This window comes from Aphelocoma coerulescens, chromosome 28, assembly GCF_041296385.1.
Source record: "Aphelocoma coerulescens isolate FSJ_1873_10779 chromosome 28, UR_Acoe_1.0, whole genome shotgun sequence".
NCBI classification, from domain to species: domain Eukaryota; kingdom Metazoa; phylum Chordata; class Aves; order Passeriformes; family Corvidae; genus Aphelocoma; species Aphelocoma coerulescens.
Genome location: NC_091041.1, coordinates 4,849,242 through 4,869,949, shown reverse-complemented (window position 1 = coordinate 4,869,949; position 20,708 = coordinate 4,849,242). Strand labels below are relative to the sequence as shown.

Genomic DNA, 20,708 nt, shown 5'->3' with positions numbered 1-20,708 from the left:
CCCCCGCCGGCCCCGGTTCGTCCCGCCGCCCTCAGGCCGAGCCCAGCTGCGGGGAGGCCGCACGCGGCCCCTCCAGCCCCAGCGGCAGCGCGGCCCCTCGCAGCTCCCCTACCTCTTGGGGGGCGGCCCCCCCGCGCCGGCCGCCCCGTTGGGCGCTGGCGGAGCCGCCGCCGCTGCCGCCGCGGCCGCCGCCGGGGGCGGCTCCATTTTCCCGGGGGCGCTTTGCGAGGCCGCGGCCGCCGCCATTTCCCAGCGCGTCCTTTGTGTGGGGAGCGCGGGGCACGACGGGACGGCGCGCCGGCCGGGCCGCCAGGGGGCGCCGCGCTGCTCATGCGCGCGAGGGGGAAGGAGGGGCGGGCGGGGTGGCGGGAAAGGGCGCGTTGGGCGCTGCGCGTGCGCGGTGAGGCGGGAATGGCGGGACTGCGCGTGCGCGCTGCGGCGGCGCCGTGAGGGAGCGGCGGGCGGGGCGGGCGTCTGGGGATCTCGGCTTCCGCAGGCCCGGAGCCAGGCGGGGCTGCCGTGTGGGGATCTCGGCCTCCGCAGGCCCGGAGCCAGGCGGGGCTGCCGTGTGGGGATCTCGGCCTCCGCAGGCCCGGAGCCAGGCGGGGCTGCCGTGTGGGGATCTCGGCCTCCGCAGGCCCGGAGCCAGGCGGGGCTGCCGTGTGGGGATCTCGGCCTCCGCAGGCCCGGAGCCGCGCGGTGCGGGCGGGGCTGGCGGCACCGCTCCTGCGGCTGCGCGCACGGCAGGCGCGCTGTACGGAATGGCGGCAATGGCAACACGCCGTACAGCACGGCTGCGATGCCTGCTCATGCGCAGTGGGAGTGAGCAAAACCCCGTCAGCTGCAAACTCGAAATGATTCGGAGTCCTCGGTTTTAAGGGAGAAAGTGACGTTTTAAATACGTAACAGACTGTTTGGGAGCCGTTATCCACATGGTGAATATGTGTCATGGGAGATCAGGGGAGGCCGGGGCCCAGGTCCTGTGTTGCTGTGAGAGAGCCGAGTTTCCCCAGCCCCAGGTCGCAGCCCCGGGAGTTCCCCTGCCCCAGCCGGAGACGGGGGACAGCCGCCCCCAGCACCCGAGAATGCGCGGAACCTCTTGCGAGGCCGCGGCTCTCCGGCGGACTCTTGGCTGGGTTGCACAACAGCCGTGGATGCATCCCGTTGACAGGCAGCTGGATCAGCCAATAACAGATGAGGATCAGGGAGGCCGCGGCTCGCTGCACCAATGAGCGGCGAGGGAGGCGGGGCTACACCCGGAAGCGGTGAGCGGCGCGGAGGCGGGACCGGCAGCACCGGGGATCAGGAGCAGCCGCAGCGATGTCGGAACGGAAAGTGTTGAACGTGAGTTAGGAGGGAATCTACGCCAAGGGGAGCGTGCCGGGGCTCGCCAAGCCGGGCTGGGCCAGGAGAGGGTTCCCCGAGCCCCGAGGGCGCTGGGAGGGGGTCCCGGTTGGTTCGGGAGTCACTCAGAATCCCGGGGCCGTTGAGGTTGGAGAAGACCTCCGAGATCGAGTCCAAGCTGTGCCTGATCCCCACCTTGTCCCCAGCCCAGAGCACTGAGTGCCAGCTCCAGGCCTTCCTTGGACACCTCCGGGGATGGGGACTCCAAACCTCCCCGGGCAGCTCATTCCCTCGTTTAACAACCCTTTCCATGAAGGAATTCTCCCACTATCCAATTTAAACCTCCCCTGAGGCCGTTTCCTCTCATCCTGTCGCTGTTCCGTGGGAGCACAGCCCGAGTCCCCCCGGCTGCAGCCTCCTGTCGGGGAGCTGTCTGTGGGGACAGAGAAGGTTCCCGGTGCTCCGGCATTCCCATATCCGCTCTCTCTCCATAGAAATATTACCCCCCGGACTTCGATCCGGCGAAGATCCCGAAGCTCAAGCTCCCGAAGGACCGGCAGTACGTGGTGAGGCTCATGGCCCCCTTCAACATGAGGTGAGAGCGGCTGTGGAACCACGGGCTCGCTCATGGAACGGGTTGGGTTGGGCTGGAAGGGTCTTAAAGCCCATGCAGTGCCGTGGGCAGGGACACCTCCCATTGTCCCAGGCTGCTCCAAGCCCTGTCCAGCGTGGGCTGGAACACCTGGAGGCAGCTGGAGGAGGGAGGAGTTCCCTTAGGATGTGTCTGGGCTCCCGATGCTGCTGCTGGTGGCTCCAGGTGCCAACGGGCAGGGGAAGGGGTGCGGGACAGGGAGGAGATGCTGGGGCTGGGGGTGGTTTCCTTCCAGGACCTGAAGGAGTCAACAGGAAGGATGGGGAGGGACCAGTGACAGGGGATGGAGGGACAGGACACATGGAATGGCTTCCCAGTGCCAGAGGGCAGGGCTGGATGGGAGATTGGGCAGGAATTGTTCCCTGTGAGGGTGGGCAGGCCCTGGCACAGGGTGCCCAGAGCAGCTGGGGCTGCCCCTGGATCCCTGGCAGTGCCCAAGGCCAGGCTGGACAGGGCTTGGAGCAGCCTGGGACAGTGGGAGGTGGGGCAGGGCATGGCACTGGATGATCCTTCAGGTCCCTTCCAACCCAAACCAATCCACGATTCCCTGATTTTGGGGTTGTTTGCCACTAAATTTCCAAAGGCGAAAACAGTCTGACCCAGGCTGGAAGTCACTTGGCCCCTTCCTGATGTTCATTCCCTGTTCTTTGATGTGCCCTGGGTGTTTCCCTCCCCTTTCCCAGGTGCAAGACGTGTGGGGAGTACATCTACAAGGGCAAGAAGTTCAACGCCCGCAAGGAGACGGTGCAGAACGAGGTGTACCTGGGGCTGCCCATCTTCCGCTTCTACATCAAGTGCACGCGGTGCCTGGCTGAGATCACCTTCAAGGTGAGCCTGGCCCGGGAATTCCAGGCTCTCCCTGCCTGGGGAGGTTGGGATGGATCCCAGGGAGCAGCCGGAGCTGTGTCAGGGGAATTTGGGATGGAGAGCAGGGAAAGGTTCTTCTCTCAGAGGGTGCTGGGCACTGCCCAGGCTCCCCAGGGAATGGGCACGGCCCCGAGGCTGCCAGAGCTCCAGGAGCCTTTGGACAATGGGACTGGTGGGATTGTCCCATTCAGAGCCAGGAGCTGATGGTCCCTTCCAGCTCAGGGTATTCCATGATTCCCTGGCACGCCTGTCCCAGCGCAGGCTGAGTCTCAGGGGGTGGGTGTTTGCTGGATCATCCCTTCCCGTGGCAGTTTCATTCCTGGAATCAGGGAATGTGTGGCTCTGGAGGTGGCTGTGGGCTGGCTGGAGCAGGATTCCCACCTGCAATGGTTTTGCTGTTGTTCCCCCTCAGACAGACCCTGAGAACACGGATTACACCATGGAGCACGGCGCCACACGCAACTTCCAGGCAGAGAAGCTCTTGGAGGAGGAGGAGAAGAGGATGCAGAAGGAGAGGGAAGAGGAAGAGCTCAACAATCCCATGAAGGTACAAGGACTGGAGGAAAACCTCTCCCATTCTTCCCCAGCCCAGCCATTCAGGCTTTCCTGTCCTACCCAAAAATGAGGATGAGGAGGATCCTTTCATGCTTCATCCAGCGTGGGGAGGTGTTGGAGGCTCTGCTGCCTCAAATATCCCAACTCATGCCTCCCAGGTCCTGGAGAACCGAACCAAGGACTCCAAGCTGGAGATGGAGGTCCTGGAGAACCTGCAGGAGCTGAAGGAGCTCAACCAGCGGCAGGCCAACGTGGATTTTGAGGCCATGCTGAAGCAGTACAAGGAGCTGGAGGAGGAGCAGAGGCGCAAGGAGCAGGAGGAGGACGAGCAGGAGATGAAGTGAGGGCGCTGCAAGGGCTGGGAGTGGGATGAGCCCGGCTGGGCCTGGGCTGTGCTGCAGAGAGGGGGGCTGAGTTCCCAGGAGCTGCAGGGTGGGATGGGGAAAATCCCAGTTTGTGGTGGCAGAGTGTTCAGGGAGGTGGAGTGGAAGGTCCTTCCCAAACCAGGCAGGGATGCTGTGGGATCTGGGCTGCTGGGGGGGGTCCCATCCCCCTGGGAAGTGCCCTCACATGGACACAATTTCTGCTCTGGGGTGAAGCTACAGATCCTGGTGCTCTCACCCCTCGGGCTTGAACGTGATCCCTTCAAACCCGTGGGAAGGTGGATCCCGAAGCACTGCTGCTGGCCCCAGCTCCCCTGGAGCAAGCAGGGCATGGCAGGGGGGTGGATCCAGCTCCAACCCTCCTCTGTCCCAACAGGGCCATGCTGGAACAGGCCCAGAACCGCCGGCTCCTGGTGGATTCCGACTCGGACGAGGAGCCGGCAAAATCCCGCCCGAATCCCGCGGCACAGACGAAACCCACGGACATCCTGCAGGAGGTGAGTGAGGCACAGCCTCCCCAGCCTTTCCCCAGCCCAAATCCTCTGTCCTGGAGCTGTGTATGCCCGTTGTGTCCCTGCTCTGAGCAGCACCGGGCTCTGTCACGCCTGAGCAGCTCCCAAAGGCCACGTCCGGGTGCGCTGGGCTGAGAGGAGCCAGGGATCACTTGGGAATTTCAGGCTGTGCCTGGTGACAAAGGCAGGGATGGAGCTGCCCCATCCTCCCGTCCCTTCCCTTCCAGCTCGGGAAGAACGAGCTCTGCTGGGCCCTGCTGCTGCTCCAGGTGGGATTTCAGTGCTCTGGGCCGGCCTCTCCCTGGGCCGTGCTTTGGGTTCAGGCAGAACAAAAGAGCTCCCAGGGAGGGAGGGATTATCCCAACAAACAGCCCTGCCCTGCTGCCGCTGTCGATCCCTGGCCCAGGGCCCCGTGTCCTCTGGGCTGGATCAAAGCTGCCGGGGTTAATCCCAGCCGTGTCCCCTGGCCCGGCACTAATCCCTGTGCCCGGGCCACTCGGATTCACTCGGATGCCATGGCTGGACCACCTGCAGGCACCCGGGGCTGGCGGGGCTGGTGCAGCCCCGGGGCTGCTCAGTGGCCTTGAAAGGAGCTGATAAAACAGAGAGAGCGACTTTTATCCAGGCAGGGAGGGATAGGACACAGGGGAATGGTCTGGAACTGAGCCTGGGGAGGGGTGGATTGGATGTCAAGGGGAAATTCTTCCCTGGGAAGGTGGGGAGGGCCTGGAACAGTTGCCCAGAGAAGCTGTGGCTGGCAGTGTCCAAGGCCGGGTTGGATGGGGCTCGGAGCAACCTGAGGTAGTGAAAGGTGGGACTGAATGGGCTTTAAGGTCCTTCCAAGCCAAACCATCCTGGGATTCTTTTCTCTGCCTCCTCAGCATCCCAAGGCCGTCCCGAGGCTGGGTTTAGGTCTCAGGCAGTGGGACGTGGATCTCCAGGGGCAGCTTTGCAGATCTCCATCCCTGTTTGTCCAGCCTGTGCCATCACTGCAGGGGCAAATTCCCCCTTGGACCCCTCTCCTTGAATCTCTGCTGGTTTTATCCCCAATCCCCCCACGTCCCCTCCAAGCTGGAGCCCCCTGACCCCAGCTGTGCCCTGCAGGACCCCCAGCCCCAGAGCAAGAAGCCGAGGACAGAGAGCTGGGAGCGGAGCGTGGGCAAGCTCAGCACCAAGGCCCAGCTGGCCGGGCTGGTGGCCCTCAGGAAGCAGAAGCCAGATCCTGCCCTGGATAATGGGATGGAAAACCGAGGCACCACAGCCAACACCGGTACCTGCTCGGGCTGGGCCCTGGGGAGGGTTCTGGCAGCTCCCAAGTGGGATTTGGTTCTGAGCTCAGAGCCTGGGGTGGGGGTGGTGTCAGAAAAGGGGGTTGTCCCCATTTCCAGGAGTTTCCTGGTGAAGGTTGAGGCTCCTGCCTGGCTCTAAGCCATGGCCTTGGGGACAGATTGACAGGGCCAGGAGCTTCCAAACAGCAGATACGGCCCTGGGAACGTCACAACAGCGAGATAGGGTTGGAGCAGCAGGGGAATCGTTTTGGTTTGGGGCCTGGTGATAAATCCTGACAAGCTGCCAGAGCTGGGAAGATTAAAGGAATACAAAACAAGCTGGAAGGCCTTCCAGCACCTCAGTGAGCTGCCCAGCAAGCCAGGGGATCCATGGATTTGGGGAAGGAGATGGGGAATTGATTTGTTCTGGGCTAGTTGAGCGACAGCCTTTGGCTTAGTGAGCCCAGAGCTGGCTCCTCTCTCCCTTTCCAGTGTCTGAAATCTCCCAGGGGGCCATGGAGGGAGAAGGAGGGTCCCAGGCCTTGGGCCAGCCTTGGTGCTTCCTGCAGGGTGGAAGAGGGAGGCTCCAGCCCAGGGGTGCAGGAGCTCCTTGTTCCCCTGATTTATCCTCCCTGAGCTCAGGATCCATCCAGGGATGAGGCTCCGCTCCGAGTCTCTCCAGCTGTGAGCAGCCAGCCAGGCTGGTGATTCCTGGCTGGGATGTGCCCTGGGGAGCTGGACCTGACCGGATGCTCTCTCTCCCTCCTCCTCCAGGCTCGCTTCCAGCAGCAGCAGCAGCCACGTCCTCCCTGGGTTTGTTGGGAGCCTACTCGGACAGCGAGGACAGCACCAGCGACTGAGGAGCCAGCGGCTCCCTGCTGCTCCTGGAGCCCCCCGTGGAGCTGGAAGCTGAGCCAGGCCCGGGGGATCCAGGCCACTGCTGGTCCCACATCCTGCCCTGCTCCAGCAGCGCAGGGAAGGTGTTTTCCTGCAGCAGGAATCCCATGGGAAGCCCCAGGGCTGGCTGTGCCCAGTCCCAGTCCCCAGCCCGGTGTGTCCCAGCCCTGCTCCCAGGATGGGTTTGGAAGTGCCGGGGCTGGACAGGATTCTGCTGTGTCCATTCTGGGGGTGCCACTGCCCTCACCCCCCCCAGTGATCATCCCCAGGTCGGGTTTGGGGTGCCCTGACCCTCCCCCAGCAGGAAGGGGACCTTGGAGCCGTCCTTCCTGCCAGGATGCAGGGCAAGGTGGGCACTCAGCCCCCCTCCTTCACTTCACCAGCAGCTCTTTGTGTCCCAGGGAGTCTCAGACCTGGGGGGGGCTCATCCAGCCCCTCAGTGCGGGGACAGGGCTGTCCTGCCACCACCAGCCCCCCCAGATGTCCCCAGGAGCTCGGGGACAAACCCCTCCCCGCCGTTCTGAGCCTGCCGGGCTCCAGCAGCCACAGCTCCGGAATAAATTGGATCTGGCAGAGCCAGTTGCTTCCTCCTCTTCCAGAGAGTGATTTGTGTGTGGGCACTGCTGGGTCCTGCCCCAGGGACCCCCACCCCGATGACAGCGACCCCCCCCAGGTGCCCACCCACCCCAACCGGGGCTCTCCTCACCCATGGCCATGAACTCCCCCCTCATCAAGGCACCCACCTCTGATTACTGGGCAGCCTCTGGCTAATTAACCCCCTCACAGAGGGGCTGGTGGGGGGGGCTGTGGGGCATCAGGGAGAGCTGGGCAGAAGGGCAGCCCCCCCCCCCCCAATTAGCATTCCGTGCACATGCCTTAATTAACCTCTTCAAATATTAATGCTGGACACTGGGTTTGCCTGGGGCTTGGGGGGGGCGTGAGGGGGGGTCTCTGGCCGTGTCCTTCAGATGTGTCCTCCCACCCCCAGCTGTCACCACCTCCTGGCACCAGGTGGGACCCCGGAGAGGGACCCCGGAGAGGGACCTTTGTTCTGGGGACAGACAATACCAGGAGGGGACTTGGGGCAGGGCTGGGGGGACTCCCAACCTCCTGCCCCCAGTGTGGTGTCTGAGCCCCCCCAAACCCCGGGCACAGGGGGAACAGAGCCCCCCGTGCCCCCCAGAACGAGCTCCCCGGGGGTGGGTGGCAGAGCTGGGGGGGCTCCTTGTTCCTCCAAACCCCTGCACCCCTCCAGCCCCCAGGGGCAGCCCCGAGGAGCCCGTGGAGGGGTCCCATCGCCGAGATCTCAGGGTCCCGGTGACCCCCCCTTGTCCCCCTGTCACACGGGAGGGGCCGCCCCGGTGTCACTTGGGGGTCCCGGTGCCCCCCGCCACTCGGGGTGGATGAGCCGTCCCCTCCCGGTGCTCCCCTCGGGGTCTCGCCGTGTCGCCCTCGCTGTCCGCGCCGGTGTCCCCTCGGTGGTCTCGCCCCCCCCGTGCCGGTGCCCCCGGCGAGGCGGGCGCGGGGGGGTTTCGGGGGCTCCGGTCCGCGCCGCGCGCGGCGGCGACACAAAGCGGCTCCGGCGGCGGCGGCGGCGGCGGCGGCGGCGGGGGGGGTCCCGGCGGGTCCCGGAGCCGCTGGGTCCCGGCGGTCCCGGTGCCGCTCCCCGCCATGGCCAAGTGGCTCCGGGAGTACCTGGGCCGGGGGGCCCGGCGCTCCCCCCCGCGCCCGCCCCAGCCCGACTACAGCGGCCCCGGCAGCCCCGGGGGCCCCCCCGCCGCCGCCCCCGGCGCTGCCCTCCGCGGCCCCGCCGCCTCCCCGCGCCACCGCCTCGTGCGGGTGGGGGGCGCGGGGCCGGGGGGCGGCCCCCGCCGCCTGCAGCAGGTACGGGCGGGGGGCACCGGGAGGGCACCGGGGGGGAGGGGGACCGGGGGCACCGGGCAGGAGCCGGAGCCAAGCGCCAGGAGGGGGGAGGGCGGCGGAGGGACCGGGGGGTGCCGTGGGGCAGCGCGGGGGGGCTGGGGAAGGGAAGCGGGGGGCACCGGTGGCACCGGGAGCGGCACCGGGAGGAGCGGGGGGGTCGCGGAGGTGTGAGCGGGGCGGCGGAGGGGGGGGGGGGTCTGGGGACCGGAGGGGATGCGGGGCGGTGGGGAACGGGGGTGGGGACCGGGAATAAGGACCGGGAGACCGGGGACGAGGAGCCGGGGAGAGCCAAGGGGTCGTGGGGGCAGTGGGGCACCCAGGGACGACCTGGGGTCACTGGGAGAGGGAACTGGGGGGCGGCTGGGGATGGTGGAGTCACTGGGAGAGGGGGAAGGGGAGAGGGGTTGGGGGACAAAGGGACCAAGTGGGCGGGAGTGGGGCCGGGGCTGAGGACACCCGTGTTGGGGATGTGGGAGCCCGAAGGGTCCCGGGAGGGCACCCCGGGACCGGGGAGATGCCGGGGGGCAGCGGGGGTCCCGTCCCACCCGGAGCCCCCCCCGCAGGGCCCCGGTGAGAGCGAGTACTCGGAGCCCTTCGAGGGGGAGCAGGACCCGGCGGCCGAGGGCGGCTGCGACGAGGAGGCCACAGGTGGGTGACACCCCGGGCACCCCCGGCACCCCCACGGGGGTCCCGGGCGCCGCCCACCGCCCCGTCCCCCGTCCCCAGGGTGCCCGCGGCAGGGCGAGGGCCGGCGGGTGCGGCCGCGCCGGGGTCCCCAGCTCTACGACACCCCCTCGGAGGAGTGGGACACGGCCGGGGACGGCCCGGGGGGGGCCCCGGCCCGCGAGAGCCGCCTCCCCCGCGACGACGAGCGCCCGGCCGACGAGTACGACCAGCCCTGGGAGTGGAAGAAGGATCACATCTCACGGGCGTTCGCAGGTGACAGCGTCCCCGGGCGCCGCCTCGGGGTCCCACAGCTCCCATGGGTGCCACTCCCGGCTGCCAGCATCCTCCAGTGCCCGTGGGGACCACCCCGGCGTCCCCCAACCCTGCATCCCACAGCTTCCATGGGTATCCATCCTGGACCTCAGCATCCCCCAGTGCCCTGGGGTCGCCCCACCCCGTGCCCCCCGTGCCCATGGCTCTCACCCCTGGGACCCCAACACCCCTTGGCCCCCATGGGCACCACCCCAGACCACTCCTGGCCCCAGTAATGGGACACCACTGGGCAGAGCCACCACTGGGATGCTCCTCTGTGGTGTGGCACGGAGAGGAGCCCCCAGCAGCAGGCAGGGGGGTGACACCCCCTTTGTCCCCGCAGTGCAGTTTGAGAGCCCCGAGCGCTCCCCCAGCCTGTCCCGGCAGCTGCCGCGCTCCCCCCGGCCCCCCGGCGGCCCCAGGCCGGGCTGTCCCCCCAGCCCCAGGCGTGTGGACACCTCGCTGCCCCTGGAGAAGCAGGCGTGAGTCTGGGGGGCTCCCACGGGCCGGTATCAGCATCCTGCTCACACAGCATGGCATGGGGGCAAAGCTCTGGGGGAAGAGGTCCCTCATGGGGGGTCTTTGTAGGGTCAAGGGTGTCCCATGGTGTGGTTGGGCCCCCAGAGTGTGGAGGGTGCTCGTGGCACGGATGGGTCCCCACAAAGTGGAGGGAGCCCATGGAATAGAGGGTCCTTATGGGGTGGGGAGTGTCCGTGGCATGGGAGGGTCCCCATGATGTGCTTGGGTGCCCCATAGGATGTTTGGGTGCCCATGGCGTGGTTGGGTGCCCCACAGGGTGGTTGGGTGCCCCATAGGATGTTTGGGTGCCCATGGCGTGGTTGGGTGCCCCACAGGGTGGTTGGGTGCCCCATAGGATGTTTGGGTGCCCCATGGCGTGGTTGCCCCTCTGACTCCATTGGGTCCCAATGCCCTGAGTGTCTCCATGGTGTGAAGGTGCCCCATGGCACAACCGGGTCCCTGTGGGGTGTGGGTGGGTCCCCAAGCCACAGGGGGTGCCCCCTGTTGCTGACAGGTCCGAGTGGCCGGGAGGGTCCCCCGTGGCACAGGGGGTGCCCGAGTGACCCCGCCCTGCCCAGGTGGTACCACGGCCCCATCGGGCGGGCGGGCGCCGAGACGCTGCTGGCGCTGTGCCGCGAGGGCAGCTTCCTGGTGCGGGACTGCGAGACCAGCCCCGACGACTACTCCCTGTCCCTCAGGTGAGCGTGGGGACACGGGCACAGCCCCGGGGTCACCCTGCCATGGGGGACATCCGGGGGCCAGGCTGCGAGTGTGGGGTTGTATCCAGGTGCTGGCGTGTTTGGGTGCCCCAGCATCTGTGGGGATGTGCTGGCACGTGGGGACAGGCTGGAGGTGGCCCAGGATCCCTTGGCTGGGGTAGTGCCACCCCCTGCCCCTGCTCTGGATGAGGTCCCCATCCCCATCCTCCTCCCCACTCCTGTCCGTGTCCGTGCCCCAATCCCCATCCCAATCCTCATCCCTATTCCCATCCCCATCCCTTGCTCCACGTGGCGTCCCCCATCCCCGTCCTTGTCCACCTCCCTGCCCCAGCCTCCATCCCCATGCCCACCCCATCCCTCCCCGCTCCCGTGCCTCATTTCCCGTCCGTCCCGCAGGAGCAGCGGGGGTTTCGTGCACGTGAAGCTGACGCGGACCCGGGAGCAGCACTTCACGCTGGGCCGGGCCGGGGCCGCCTTCCCGTCCGTGCCGGCGGCCGTGGGGCACTACACGGCCCGGGCGCTGCCCGTGCGCGGTGCCCGCCACCTGTCCCTGCTCTACCCCGTGGCCGTGCAGCCCCTGTGAGCCCGGGACCCCCGGCCGCGCCCCCCGCCCCATTAAAGCCGCCGGGTCACATCGGGGTGGTGACGCTCTGGTGCCTCCGCGGGGATTTGGGGACGGGTAACGGGGGGGATTTGGGGAGGAGGTTCTGGGCAGAGATGGGGATGGGGACGGGGGGGTTGGGGATTGGGGTTTGGACAGGCATGGGGACAGAGATAGGGAACTGAAATGGGGACAGGAATGGGGACAGGAATGGGGACAGGAATGGGGACAGGAATGGGCGCCTCTGGTGCCTCTCGGTGCTCAATTCTGGGTGCCCCTGGGGAAGGCGGGACAACGTGGTGGCGCTGCCACCGCTGTGCCACCCTGGTCTCGCCACTGTCCAGAATCGCAAAAATGAGGGAGGGGAGTCAAGATGAGCCCCCCCAGCCATGGGCACAACACAGGGCGGCACTGTCCGGGGTCACCCGTGTGGTGAGGGGCTGGTGGCGCTGCCCCCCGGGGGGGTCCTGGCTTCCCATCCCCCCAGCACAGCCCTTCTGTGCCGGGTGCCACCGTGGAATGAAGCCAGGGGACAACAGAGTGGCTTCCTCAAAATGGGGGGTCCCAGGAGCCGCTGGCCCCCCGGCACAGTGACCACGAGCTGCCCACGCACGGTGGCCGGGGGGGCACAGGATGGCGCGGGCGGGCACAGAGGACGCTGAGCCGGGTGACAGGATGCTGCCAAACACCTTTTTGGGGGGTTTCCTGAGGAAGGGCAGAGCCGGGAGAGGGTGTGAGGCACCACGGGGCACCCTCAGGGCCGAGGGGGCGGGAGGGGGCCCTGTGCCTGCCACAGCTCCTGCTCGTACAGGTTGTGCTTCAGCCTGGGGGGCGGCGGCAGCTTCGTGGGGTCCCGCGCTTGGAACATCCCGTTCATGTAGATGGGCGTGTCTGGGGGTGCAGCGGATGTTGGGGGTCACCTCTGTCCGCCAGGACCCTCGGGGGACACGCGGGGTGCCTGAGGTAGGGGATGGCGGGGGGGGGGGACGAGCAGGGGAGGCTTGGGCACGGGGGAATTTTGGGATGGGGGAGGGTGTGAGGAGAGGAGGGTGAGGGGTATTTGGGAGGGGCAGAGGAGGACGGGGTATTTTGGGAGGAGGCATTTGGGGAGGGGAACTTGGGAACGGTATTTGGGGAGGGGATGTTTGGGGCCAGGGTTACCTGAGCTCCTGTGACAGCAGCGGTAGCCGAGCAGGGCCATCCCCAGGAGAAGGGCAGGGCCCCCCAGGCCCCCCACGAGCCCCCACAGCAGCGCTGCAAGCACAGCCAGCCGCGGTCACCCTGGCACCGGGGACACCGGACATACCCCCACCGGTGGAGGGGACAGCAGGGACAGACACAGTTACCTGCCTGATGTCCTCCAACAGCTGCTGCCGTGAGGGGAAAGCAGTCAGAGATGTCCCTGTGCCTGCCTCTCCTCACCGCGGCCACCCCAAACCCGCCAAGGAATCTCCTCCAAGGGACCCCATCCGCCCTGTCGGTGACCCCACAAGCCCCTCGGCGATGCCACCTCCCCCCCTCCCCGCGGTGCCGCCCCGGGCCCCGCCGGTACCGGGGGTGACGCTGAGCTCGGTGCCATTGCCGGTGGCGGTGCCGTAGCGGGGGATCTCGAGGGTCACCTGGCACAGGTAGCGCCCGCTGTCGTTGCCCTGCACCTGCGGGAGGCTGAGGGTGGCCCGGGGGGGGTGCCAGGCCAGCTGGACCCCGGGGGCACGGGCGGAGCAGGGGGACAGGGGCAGGGGGGTGACAAAGTCCAGGCGGGCGGCACAGAGCACCCCGAGCCCCCCGTCCCTCACCCACTCCATCCGCAGCAGGGCCCCGCTCTCGGCCTCCTCCACCTGGCACCGCAGGGCCACCGCGTCACCTGCTGTCACCTGCGCCTCGCCCGGGGCCTGGATCACCCGCAGGGCGCTCGCTGTGGGGACAGCCCCGGGGTCACGGGGGGATGGCACCCCCAGCCCCGGCGGTCCCCCGGGTCCCCCGTGGGGTGGGGGGTGCAGGGACACTCCAGGCTCGCTGCCTGTCACCGCTGCCTCTGACCACACGCCCCATCCTGTCCCCCTCACCGCTGTCACCTTCCTGTCCCCCACCGCCTGTCACTTGCCGCTTTCCTGTCCCCCCACGCCATCACTTTCCTGTCCCCACTCACGCTGTCTGCCCCCCATCCTGTCCCCTCCCCATGTCCCCCCATCCATCCCCACCTGCTCCCTCCTGTCCCCCCACCACAGCCGGGTCACCCAGCTCCGTCCCCCGCCTCTGTCCCCGTGTCTGCCCCTCCCTCTGTGTCCCCAGCCCTTCTCTGGTCTCCCCCTCAGGACAGATGTCCCCAGCAGCCCCCCACCCCTGTTGTCACACAGGGGCCAGCCTGAGCCCCGTGTCCCCCCCAGTGTCCCCCGGGTGGCCTGTCCCCAGCCCCACAGCACAGCCACAGGTCCCAGGCACTGTCCCCTCTGTCCCCCCAGCCAGCCCTGTCCCCCACTCACCTCCAAGGAGGGGGATGAGGACCCTGAGCCCCCACATCCCCCCTCCGGGCTCAGCCCAGCTGCCCCCTCCGAGGGACTGTGTCCCCAAGGGGTCCCAGTCTTGACGCTGTCCCTGTCCCCAAAGCGCCGCTGTCCCCAAAGCCTCCCGGGCCAGCTCACTGTGACACCGTGGCTTCCGGCCCCTGTGATACAGGGGAGGGTGACAGGAACAGAGAGGGGACCTGAGCGGGGGCAGAGATGGGGATGTGGGTGGGGGCTTGGGATGGGGATTTGGGCAGGGATGGGGACACACATCGGGATGGGGACAGGGATGGGGAAGGGGAGTGGAATGGGGACAGTGATGAGATTGGGGACAGGGATGGGGACAGGGATGAGGACAGGGATGGGGACAGGGATGTGGGACACCATCCAGAGCTAGGGCAGGTGACAGCACCTCCTCAGGCCCCACCTTTACCCTGGATCCACTCCAGCCTTGGGAAGAGCCCCCTGGGGACTTCCTCTGACCCCCCTGGAGCGGGGGGACCCCTCCTGCCCCCCGAGCGGGCTGCGGGACCCAGCGTGGCCACGCGGGGAGGGTGGGGGGTCCCGGCCTGGGAGGCGCCCCCGCAGTGTGGCAGTGCCCCCACCCCTCCTCCCGCGGGTGACAATGCCCCCCCCCCTCCCCTCGCCCCCAGCCCTGGCCCGGCGCTCCCCAACCCCGGGGGTCGCAGCCCCCCCCCCTCCCGACTACAACTCCCGGCATCCCGCGGGGCGGGGCGCGGGGTCACGGCCGCGGGCCGCGCTCCCCATTGGGCGGGGCCGGGGCGGGGCGGGGCCGGGGCGGGGCCGGGGGCGGGGCGGGGGCGCCGCTCCCCCTTTGTTGGTGTCGGCGGGGCCGAGCGGCGGCGGGGCCGGCCCGGAATGGGCGACCAGGTACGGCCCGAACCCCCCGGGAGCGGGGAGGGCACGGCGGGCAGGAGGAGGAACGGGGCGGGTGGGGGAAGAGGGGATGGAGCGATGGAGGCGGGGGAGATGGAGGATGGAGTGAGGAGGGTGGAGGGAGGGAGGGATGGAGAGGGAGGGATGGAGGGAGAGGGGATGGACGGGTGGAGGGAGGGAGGAGGGAGGGATGAAGAAAGAGGGATGAAGGAAGAAGGGCCGGAGGGATGGAGCAAGGAGTGATGGAGGAAGTGGGGATGAATGGATGGATGGAAGAGGGACAGAAGCAGGAGGGATGGGGGAAGTGGGGATAGAGGGATGGGAAGGAGGGAGGGAGGAAGGAAGGAGGAAGGGATGAAGGAAGGAGGAAGGGATGAAGGAGGGATGGAGGAAGAGCGGATGGAGGAAGCAGGAGCAGAGGGATGGAGAAGGAGGGATGAGGGGCGCAGGATGGGGGCCTGCAGGGGTTAAGGGTGGCACCGGCGGGAAGGAGGGGTAGGGGAGGGGTGCAGGGGCTCAGGACTGGCACACTCGCACTCGCACTTGCCAAGTCATCGGCCCCGCCATGCCGGGCAGCCCGGCCGGGTCCCGCGGCGCCTGGCACGGCCTGGCACGGCCTGGCCCAGCGGCGACGGGCCTGGGGGGCGCGGGGGGCGCGGGGCCGCAGGCGCTGACGGCCGGTGCAGGGCGCCGGGCAGGAGTCTCTGCGCAAGATCATCACCACCCTCGCCGTGAAGAATGAGGAGATCCAGAACTTCATCTACTCCCTCAAGCAGATGATTCAGAACGTGGAGGTACCGGCCCCCCCCGCCCTCCCCCGGGGTCCCCGCTGGGGTGGCCCCCGCTGAGGCCCCGGCGTTGTGCCCAGGCCAACTCGGCGCGGGCGCAGGAGGACCTGGAGGCCGAGTTCCAGTCGCTGTACACGCTGCTGGACGAGCTCAAGGAGGACATGGTGATGAAGATCAAGCAGGAGCGCGCCAGCCGCACCTACGAGCTGCAGGTGAGCCCCCCCCCCCCGGAGCCCCCGGCCCCGGGACCCCCGCCCAGCGCTGCCCCTCTGCCCTCCCTCGCCAGGCCCAGCTCGTGGCGTGCTCCAAGGCCCTGGAGAGCTCGGAGGATCTGCTGGAGGCGGCCAACCAGGCCCTGGGCGCGGCCAACCACCACGACTTCTCCCAGGTGGGTCCCCGTGGCGCCGGGGGTGGCCCTGCCTGGCTGTCCCCACGCTGGGGGTGTCCTGACCCCCCCTTGCCACCCGCTCGCTGCCGCCCTGGGCCGGGCACCCCCTTTTCTCTGTGCGCCGGGGCCGCGGGGCTGGCTGTGCCTGCTGTGGGGCTGGGTGGGAGCGCGGACACCCGGGGCCACCCCGGTGCCCCCTTTCCCTGAGACAAAGGGACACGGGGGGCACTGGTGGGCACAGGAGATGCTGTGCTGGGGGGTGCAGGGTGCTGTGGGATACAGGGATGCTCTGGGATGGGGAACTGTGGGGATGCAGGGATGCTGTGCCAGGGGTAACAATGTGGGATGCAGCGATGCTGTGGGGTGCAGGGATGCTCTGGGATGCTCTGGGATGTTCTGGGATGCTCTAGGAGGTGGGGATGCTCTGGGATGCTCTGGGATGCTCTAGGATGCGGGGATGCTCTGGGATGCAGGGATGCTCTGGGATGCTCTGGGATGCTCTGGGATGCAGGGATGGTGTGGGGTGCAGGGATGCTCTGGGATGCTCTGGGATGCAGGGATGCTCTGGGATGCTCTGGGATGCTCTGAGATGCTCTGGGATGCAGGGGTGCTGTGGGGTGCAGGGATGCTCTGGGATGCTCTGGGATGCAGGGGTGCTCTGGGATGCTCTGGGATGCTGTGGGATGCTCTGGGATGCTCTGGGATGCAGGGATGCAGGGATGCTCTGGGATGCAGGGATGCTGTCCCGCTGGGTGCCACAGCTGGTACAGCTCACTCTCTGGTGCGGGGGTCCCGCATGTGCCCCCTGTGCCCAGCTCTGCTGCCTCACTGCTGCTTTTCTCCTCCTCTTTCCCTCTGCGCTCACAAGGCGGCCAAACAGATCAAGGATAGGTACGGCCCCCCCGAGCCCCCACCCCACTAACCCCCCATCCTCCTCCTCCTCTTCCTCCTCCTCTGCCTCCTCCTCCCAGCCAGGGCCCCACAGGGGTGGTCCCGGGGGTGCTGGGGTGGTCCCAAGGTGCTGGGGTGGCCCTGTGGGTGCTGGCGTGGCTGTGCCCGCCCTCCCCAGGGCCACGCAGGGTGGGGTGGGTGCCCGGCCCCGCTGAGCCCTCTCCCTGTCCTGGCACAGTGTGACGATGGCTCCCGCCTTCCGCCTGTCGCTCAAGGCCAAGGTGAGCGACAACATGAGCCACCTGATGGTGGATTTCGCTCAGGAGCGGCGCCTGCTGCAGGCCCTTGCCTTCCTGCCAGGTACTGCCAGGGCAGCGGGGACACGGGGGCAGGGCAGGGCCAGCCGGGCAGCGGCGTGGGGGAGACACGGGATGGGCAGGAGCTGCGGCCACGCCGGGCCGGGGTACCCTGGGCTGCCTTTCCCGAGGGGCGGGAAGGTGCCAGGCATGGAGGGATGAGGGGTCGGCGTGCTGTGCCCAGGGGGGCAGTGGGGGCCGTGCTGGGAGTCTCTGGATGCCGTGGATGGGTCCCCAGGGGTCCCGTGGGTGCCCTGCCCGAAGTCTGTGACTTGCTGAGCCCGTGGGGTCTGGGGGAGCCCTGGGGGTGCCCGGGAGTGCTGGGGACCCCCTGTGTGGCAGGGAGGGGGGACACTGGCACGGCTGCTCCTGCGGGCAGTGCCCAGCGCCCCCGAGATCGACCTGGCGGAGTCGCTGGTGGCCGATAACTGTGTGACCCTGGCCTGGAGGATGCCCGATGAGGACAGCAAGATCGACCACTACGTGCTGGAGTATCGCAGGACCAACTTTGAGGGGCCGCCCCGTGCCAAGGAGGACCAGCCCTGGATGGTCATTGAGGGCATCAAGGGCACCGAGTACACCCTCACTGGTGAGGGCACGGGGGCAAAACAGGCCCCAGGCAGGCACCGGGGCTGTCCCAGGCTCTGTAGGGAACACGGGGGTGGCAGTGCCCTCCTCGTGCTCCACGCTGTGACCCCACTGTGCCCCCAGGGCTGAAGTTTGACATGAAGTACATGAATTTCCGGGTGCGGGCGTGTAACAAGGCCGTGGCGGGCGAGTTCTCCGAGCCGGTCACTTTGGAGACCAGAGGTGGGTCCGGGGGTGTGGCAGGTGCCCGTGTCCCCCTGTGCCACCCCCCGGGCACGGGCTGACAGGGGCCATCCCCAGCGTTCATGTTCCGGCTGGACGCCAGCACGTGCCACCAGAACCTGCGGGTGGAGGAGCTGAGCGTGGAGTGGGACGCCACGGGCGGGAAGGTGCAGGACGTCAAGGCCCGCGAGAAGGACGGCAAGGGCAGGACGGCCTCCCCTGCCAACTCCCCTGCCAGGTAATGCCACCCCCGCGCCCCCCGCGCGGCCCCTGGCCCTGGCAATGCCAACCCTGCCGGTGTCCCCCTGTGCCAGGGCGGTGCAGTCGCCCAAGAGGATGTCCCTGGGCCGCGGGGGCCGAGACCGATTCACCGCCGAGTCCTACACGGTGCTGGGTGAGAGGGGGCACCCGGGGCTGGGGGGGCCTGGGGCCCCCAGGGCTGTGGGTGAGGGGGGACAGGGCACAGAGGGGGTGCAGGGGGGTGTGGGGCACCCCGAGGGGCCTGGGGGTCTGGGGGTGGGACGGGGCCAACACCCCGTGGCTGCTGGGGGTCTGGGGCCCCCAGGGCTGTGGGTGAGGGGGGGACACAGCAGGGACAGGGCCCAGGGGGTGACGCGGGGGGGCACCCCGAGGGGCCTGGCGGGGCGGGGACAGGACAGGGCACGCCGTGGGTGCCCGGGCAGAGCCGTGGCCGTGCCGCAGGGGACACCCTGATCGACGGGGACGAGCACTACTGGGAGGTGCGGTACGACCGCGACAGCAAAGCCTTCGGCGTGGGCGTGGCGTACCGCAGCCTGGGCAAGTTCGACCAGCTGGGCAAGACCTCGGCGTCCTGGTGCCTGCACCTCAACAACTGGCTGCAGGTCAGCTTCAGCGCCAAGCACAACAACAAGGCCAAGGCGCTCGACGTGCCCGTGCCCGACTGCATCGGCGTCCACTGCAACTTCCACGAAGGTGCGGCTGGGCTGGGGCTGGGGACTGGCACCTCCGTGGGCATTGCCACCTCCATGGCCATTGTCACCTCCATGGCCGTTGCCACCTCCATGGGCATTGCCACCTCCATGTCCGTTGCCACCTCCGTGGCCATTGCAACCTCCGTGGCCATTGCCACCTCCATGGCCATTGCCATCTCCGTGGGCATTGCCATCTCCATGGGCATTGCCACCTCCATGGCCATTGCCACCTCCATGGCCATTGCCACCTCCATGTCCGTTGCCACCTCCGTGGGCATTGCTACCTCCATGGCCGTTGCCACCTCCATAGCCATTGCCATCTCCGTGGGCATTGCCATCTCCATGGGCATTGCCACCTCCATGGCCATTGCCACCTCCATGGGTGTTGTCACCACCATGGCATCAGTGTGAGCATTGCCATGACCACGGGCACTGTGCAGAGGGTCTGCCTGCCCCGTGCCCACCTGTGCCCCCATCCCCACAGGTTTCCTGTCCTTCTACAACGCCCGGACCAAGCAGCTGCTCCACACCTTCAAGGCCAAGTTCTCACAGCCGGTGCTGCCAGCTTTCATGGTAAGGGGGGCAGGGCTGGGGGCTCCTGGGGGCTGCCAGCGGGGTGTTCAGCCCTCTGAGCCCCCCCTGTGTCCCCAGGTGTGGTGTGGCAGCTTCCAGGTGACGTCAGGCCTGCAGGTGCCCAGCGCCGTGCGGTGCCTCCAGAAGCGGAACAGCACCGCCAGCAGCTCCAGCCTGCCCTGAGTCAGGCACAGCACTGAATGTACCCCCTGCCCCCCAGACACCCCCACGCTGCCCTGCAGGGCTCTGCCACCCCCGGGGCTGCCCACAGCCCCCCCACTCCGTGCCCCCCGTGTCGCCGGGGCTCGTTGCCCCCAGCACCGAGAGCTGCTTCTGGCCTGGAGAATAAATTGGGATGTAGGTGTGATGTGGCCGTGGATGGGGGGACAGGGGGAATTCGGGGTCCCCGTGACACCCCCACGGCGCCAGGAGCAGGGAGGGGCCGGGTGGGCACAGGGTCCTTCATTCACAGTGCCCCTCCAAGTATGAGAGGGTTCCCCCCTCCCCAGTGTCACCCCGGCACCCCAGGCCAGGGCACCCTGGGGACAGCTTTCCCTGAGGATGAGGGGGGCCCCGCTGGCTGCTGGCACAAAGTGCTGGCACCGGGAACAGGGAAGCTGGCACCGGGCTCCGCAGGGAACCCACCCGGTGGCCCCGGGAGGCAGAGGGGACACGGAGATTTGGTCCCAGGGTGGGGAAGACGGTGCCTGAGAGCACCGGGAGCCGTCCCGGGAATCGGTCCTGGGTACCCGAGGGTCGCTCTCAGCGCTGGGTCCCGGGGAGTCCCAGGTGTTGGTGCTGGAGCGTGCTGGTGTCGGTCCCCCTGATCCCGCGGCCCCCGCTTGTCCACGAAGCCCTCGTAGCAGTGCCGGGCCCGGGGCCGGGTCCCCCGGGGCAGCCGCACCGGCCGCTCCATCTCCGCCCGCCGCGCAGGAGCCGCCGCAGTTCCCGGCACCGGCCCCGCCCGGCCGGGGCGAAGGGCGGCGGGCGGCGGGCGGGTGTCCCGGCCGGGCCGGGGGGTCCCCGGTGCGGGGCTGAGCCCCGTGTGCCCCCCTCCCGAGGCGGCAGGTGCGGCGCTGCCCCCCGAGCAGGCTCCGGTCCCCGCTGCCGCTCCCGCTGTCTCCCGTCCCCCTCCCCGGGGCGAAGGGCGGCGGGCGGGGGTCCCGCCGGGCGGGGGGGGGGGGGTCCGTGTCGCGCTGCGGGGCTGAGTCCCGGCGTCCCCGCCCCCGCCCGGTGCGGCAGGTGCGGGGCTGTCCCCCCCCGCCGGTGCCGGTGTCCCCTCGCCCCCCCGGGCGGGGCGGGGCGCCCGGGGCCGCCCCATCACGTGTCG

At 68.6% G+C, this 20,708-nt stretch overlaps 4 protein-coding genes across 5 annotated transcripts; 3 read left to right on the top strand and 1 right to left on the bottom strand.

The window, feature by feature from the left end:
• Nucleotides 1–508: 508 nt before the first annotated feature.
• YJU2 (YJU2 splicing factor homolog) lies at nucleotides 509–7,061 on the top strand. Its single transcript, XM_068997426.1, has 8 exons — nucleotides 509–1,344; nucleotides 1,839–1,939; nucleotides 2,680–2,824; nucleotides 3,276–3,410; nucleotides 3,577–3,758; nucleotides 4,178–4,298; nucleotides 5,418–5,583; nucleotides 6,356–7,061. Exons 1-8 carry the CDS (start codon nucleotides 1,321–1,323, stop codon nucleotides 6,439–6,441), a joined length of 960 nt encoding a protein of 319 aa, XP_068853527.1. The 5' UTR covers nucleotides 509–1,320; the 3' UTR covers nucleotides 6,442–7,061.
• A 984-nt stretch (nucleotides 7,062–8,045) lies between these two features.
• Nucleotides 8,046–11,251, top strand: SHD (Src homology 2 domain containing transforming protein D). The gene is made up of 6 exons (XM_068997310.1): nucleotides 8,046–8,362; nucleotides 8,965–9,049; nucleotides 9,128–9,340; nucleotides 9,723–9,861; nucleotides 10,477–10,596; nucleotides 11,014–11,251. Exons 1-6 carry the CDS (start codon nucleotides 8,150–8,152, stop codon nucleotides 11,198–11,200), a joined length of 957 nt encoding a protein of 318 aa, XP_068853411.1. The 5' UTR covers nucleotides 8,046–8,149; the 3' UTR covers nucleotides 11,201–11,251.
• A 721-nt stretch (nucleotides 11,252–11,972) lies between these two features.
• On the bottom strand, nucleotides 11,973–13,800 carry LOC138099879 (advanced glycosylation end product-specific receptor-like). The gene is made up of 5 exons (XM_068997473.1): nucleotides 13,702–13,800; nucleotides 12,771–13,133; nucleotides 12,565–12,588; nucleotides 12,380–12,472; nucleotides 11,973–12,109 (listed from the first exon to the last, which is right to left on the bottom strand). The coding sequence occupies exons 1-5, from the start codon at nucleotides 13,736–13,738 to the stop codon at nucleotides 11,973–11,975; spliced, it is 654 nt and encodes a 217-aa protein (XP_068853574.1). The 5' UTR covers nucleotides 13,739–13,800.
• A 766-nt stretch (nucleotides 13,801–14,566) lies between these two features.
• On the top strand, nucleotides 14,567–19,728 carry FSD1 (fibronectin type III and SPRY domain containing 1). 2 transcript variants are annotated; one of them, XM_068997308.1, is made up of 13 exons: nucleotides 14,567–14,613; nucleotides 15,306–15,413; nucleotides 15,488–15,619; nucleotides 15,694–15,795; nucleotides 16,664–16,686; nucleotides 16,925–17,046; nucleotides 17,422–17,631; nucleotides 17,754–17,852; nucleotides 17,931–18,090; nucleotides 18,167–18,246; nucleotides 18,555–18,806; nucleotides 19,290–19,378; nucleotides 19,457–19,728. In XM_068997308.1, exons 1-13 carry the CDS (start codon nucleotides 14,602–14,604, stop codon nucleotides 19,559–19,561), a joined length of 1,494 nt encoding a protein of 497 aa, XP_068853409.1. In that variant the 5' UTR covers nucleotides 14,567–14,601; the 3' UTR covers nucleotides 19,562–19,728. The 2 variants fall into 2 exon arrangements, with proteins under 2 accessions (XP_068853409.1, XP_068853410.1); XM_068997309.1 differs by lacking the exon at nucleotides 16,664–16,686 and having other exon boundaries at nucleotides 17,492–17,631.
• The last annotated feature ends 980 nt before the right edge of the window (nucleotides 19,729–20,708 follow it).

Excerpts from the sequence above, each read along its gene's own strand:
- YJU2 (XM_068997426.1), top strand. The coding sequence starts at position 1,321 with ATGTCGGAACGGAAAGTGTTGAAC. Across the intron at positions 2,825-3,275 it reads TGGCTGAGATCACCTTCAAG|ACAGACCCTGAGAACACGGA; the intron begins GTGAGCCTGGCC and ends GTTCCCCCTCAG. Across the intron at positions 3,411-3,576 it reads AGCTCAACAATCCCATGAAG|GTCCTGGAGAACCGAACCAA; the intron begins GTACAAGGACTG and ends CATGCCTCCCAG.
- SHD (XM_068997310.1), top strand. The coding sequence starts at position 8,150 with ATGGCCAAGTGGCTCCGGGAGTACCTGGGCCGGGGGGCCCGGCGCTCC. Across the intron at positions 9,862-10,476 it reads CTGCCCCTGGAGAAGCAGGC|GTGGTACCACGGCCCCATCG; the intron begins GTGAGTCTGGGG and ends CGCCCTGCCCAG. Across the intron at positions 10,597-11,013 it reads GACTACTCCCTGTCCCTCAG|GAGCAGCGGGGGTTTCGTGC; the intron begins GTGAGCGTGGGG and ends TCCGTCCCGCAG.
- LOC138099879 (XM_068997473.1), bottom strand. The coding sequence starts at position 13,738 with ATGTGGGGGCTCAGGGTCCTCATCCCCCTCCTTGGAG. Across the intron at positions 12,473-12,564 it reads TGTTGGAGGACATCAGGCAG|CGCTGCTGTGGGGGCTCGTG; the intron begins GTAACTGTGTCT and ends CTGTGCTTGCAG. Across the intron at positions 12,110-12,379 it reads CTGCTGTCACAGGAGCTCAG|ACACGCCCATCTACATGAAC; the intron begins GTAACCCTGGCC and ends CTGCACCCCCAG.
- FSD1 (XM_068997308.1), top strand. Across the intron at positions 18,091-18,166 it reads CCTGCCAACTCCCCTGCCAG|GGCGGTGCAGTCGCCCAAGA; the intron begins GTAATGCCACCC and ends CCCCTGTGCCAG. Across the intron at positions 18,807-19,289 it reads CCACTGCAACTTCCACGAAG|GTTTCCTGTCCTTCTACAAC; the intron begins GTGCGGCTGGGC and ends CCATCCCCACAG.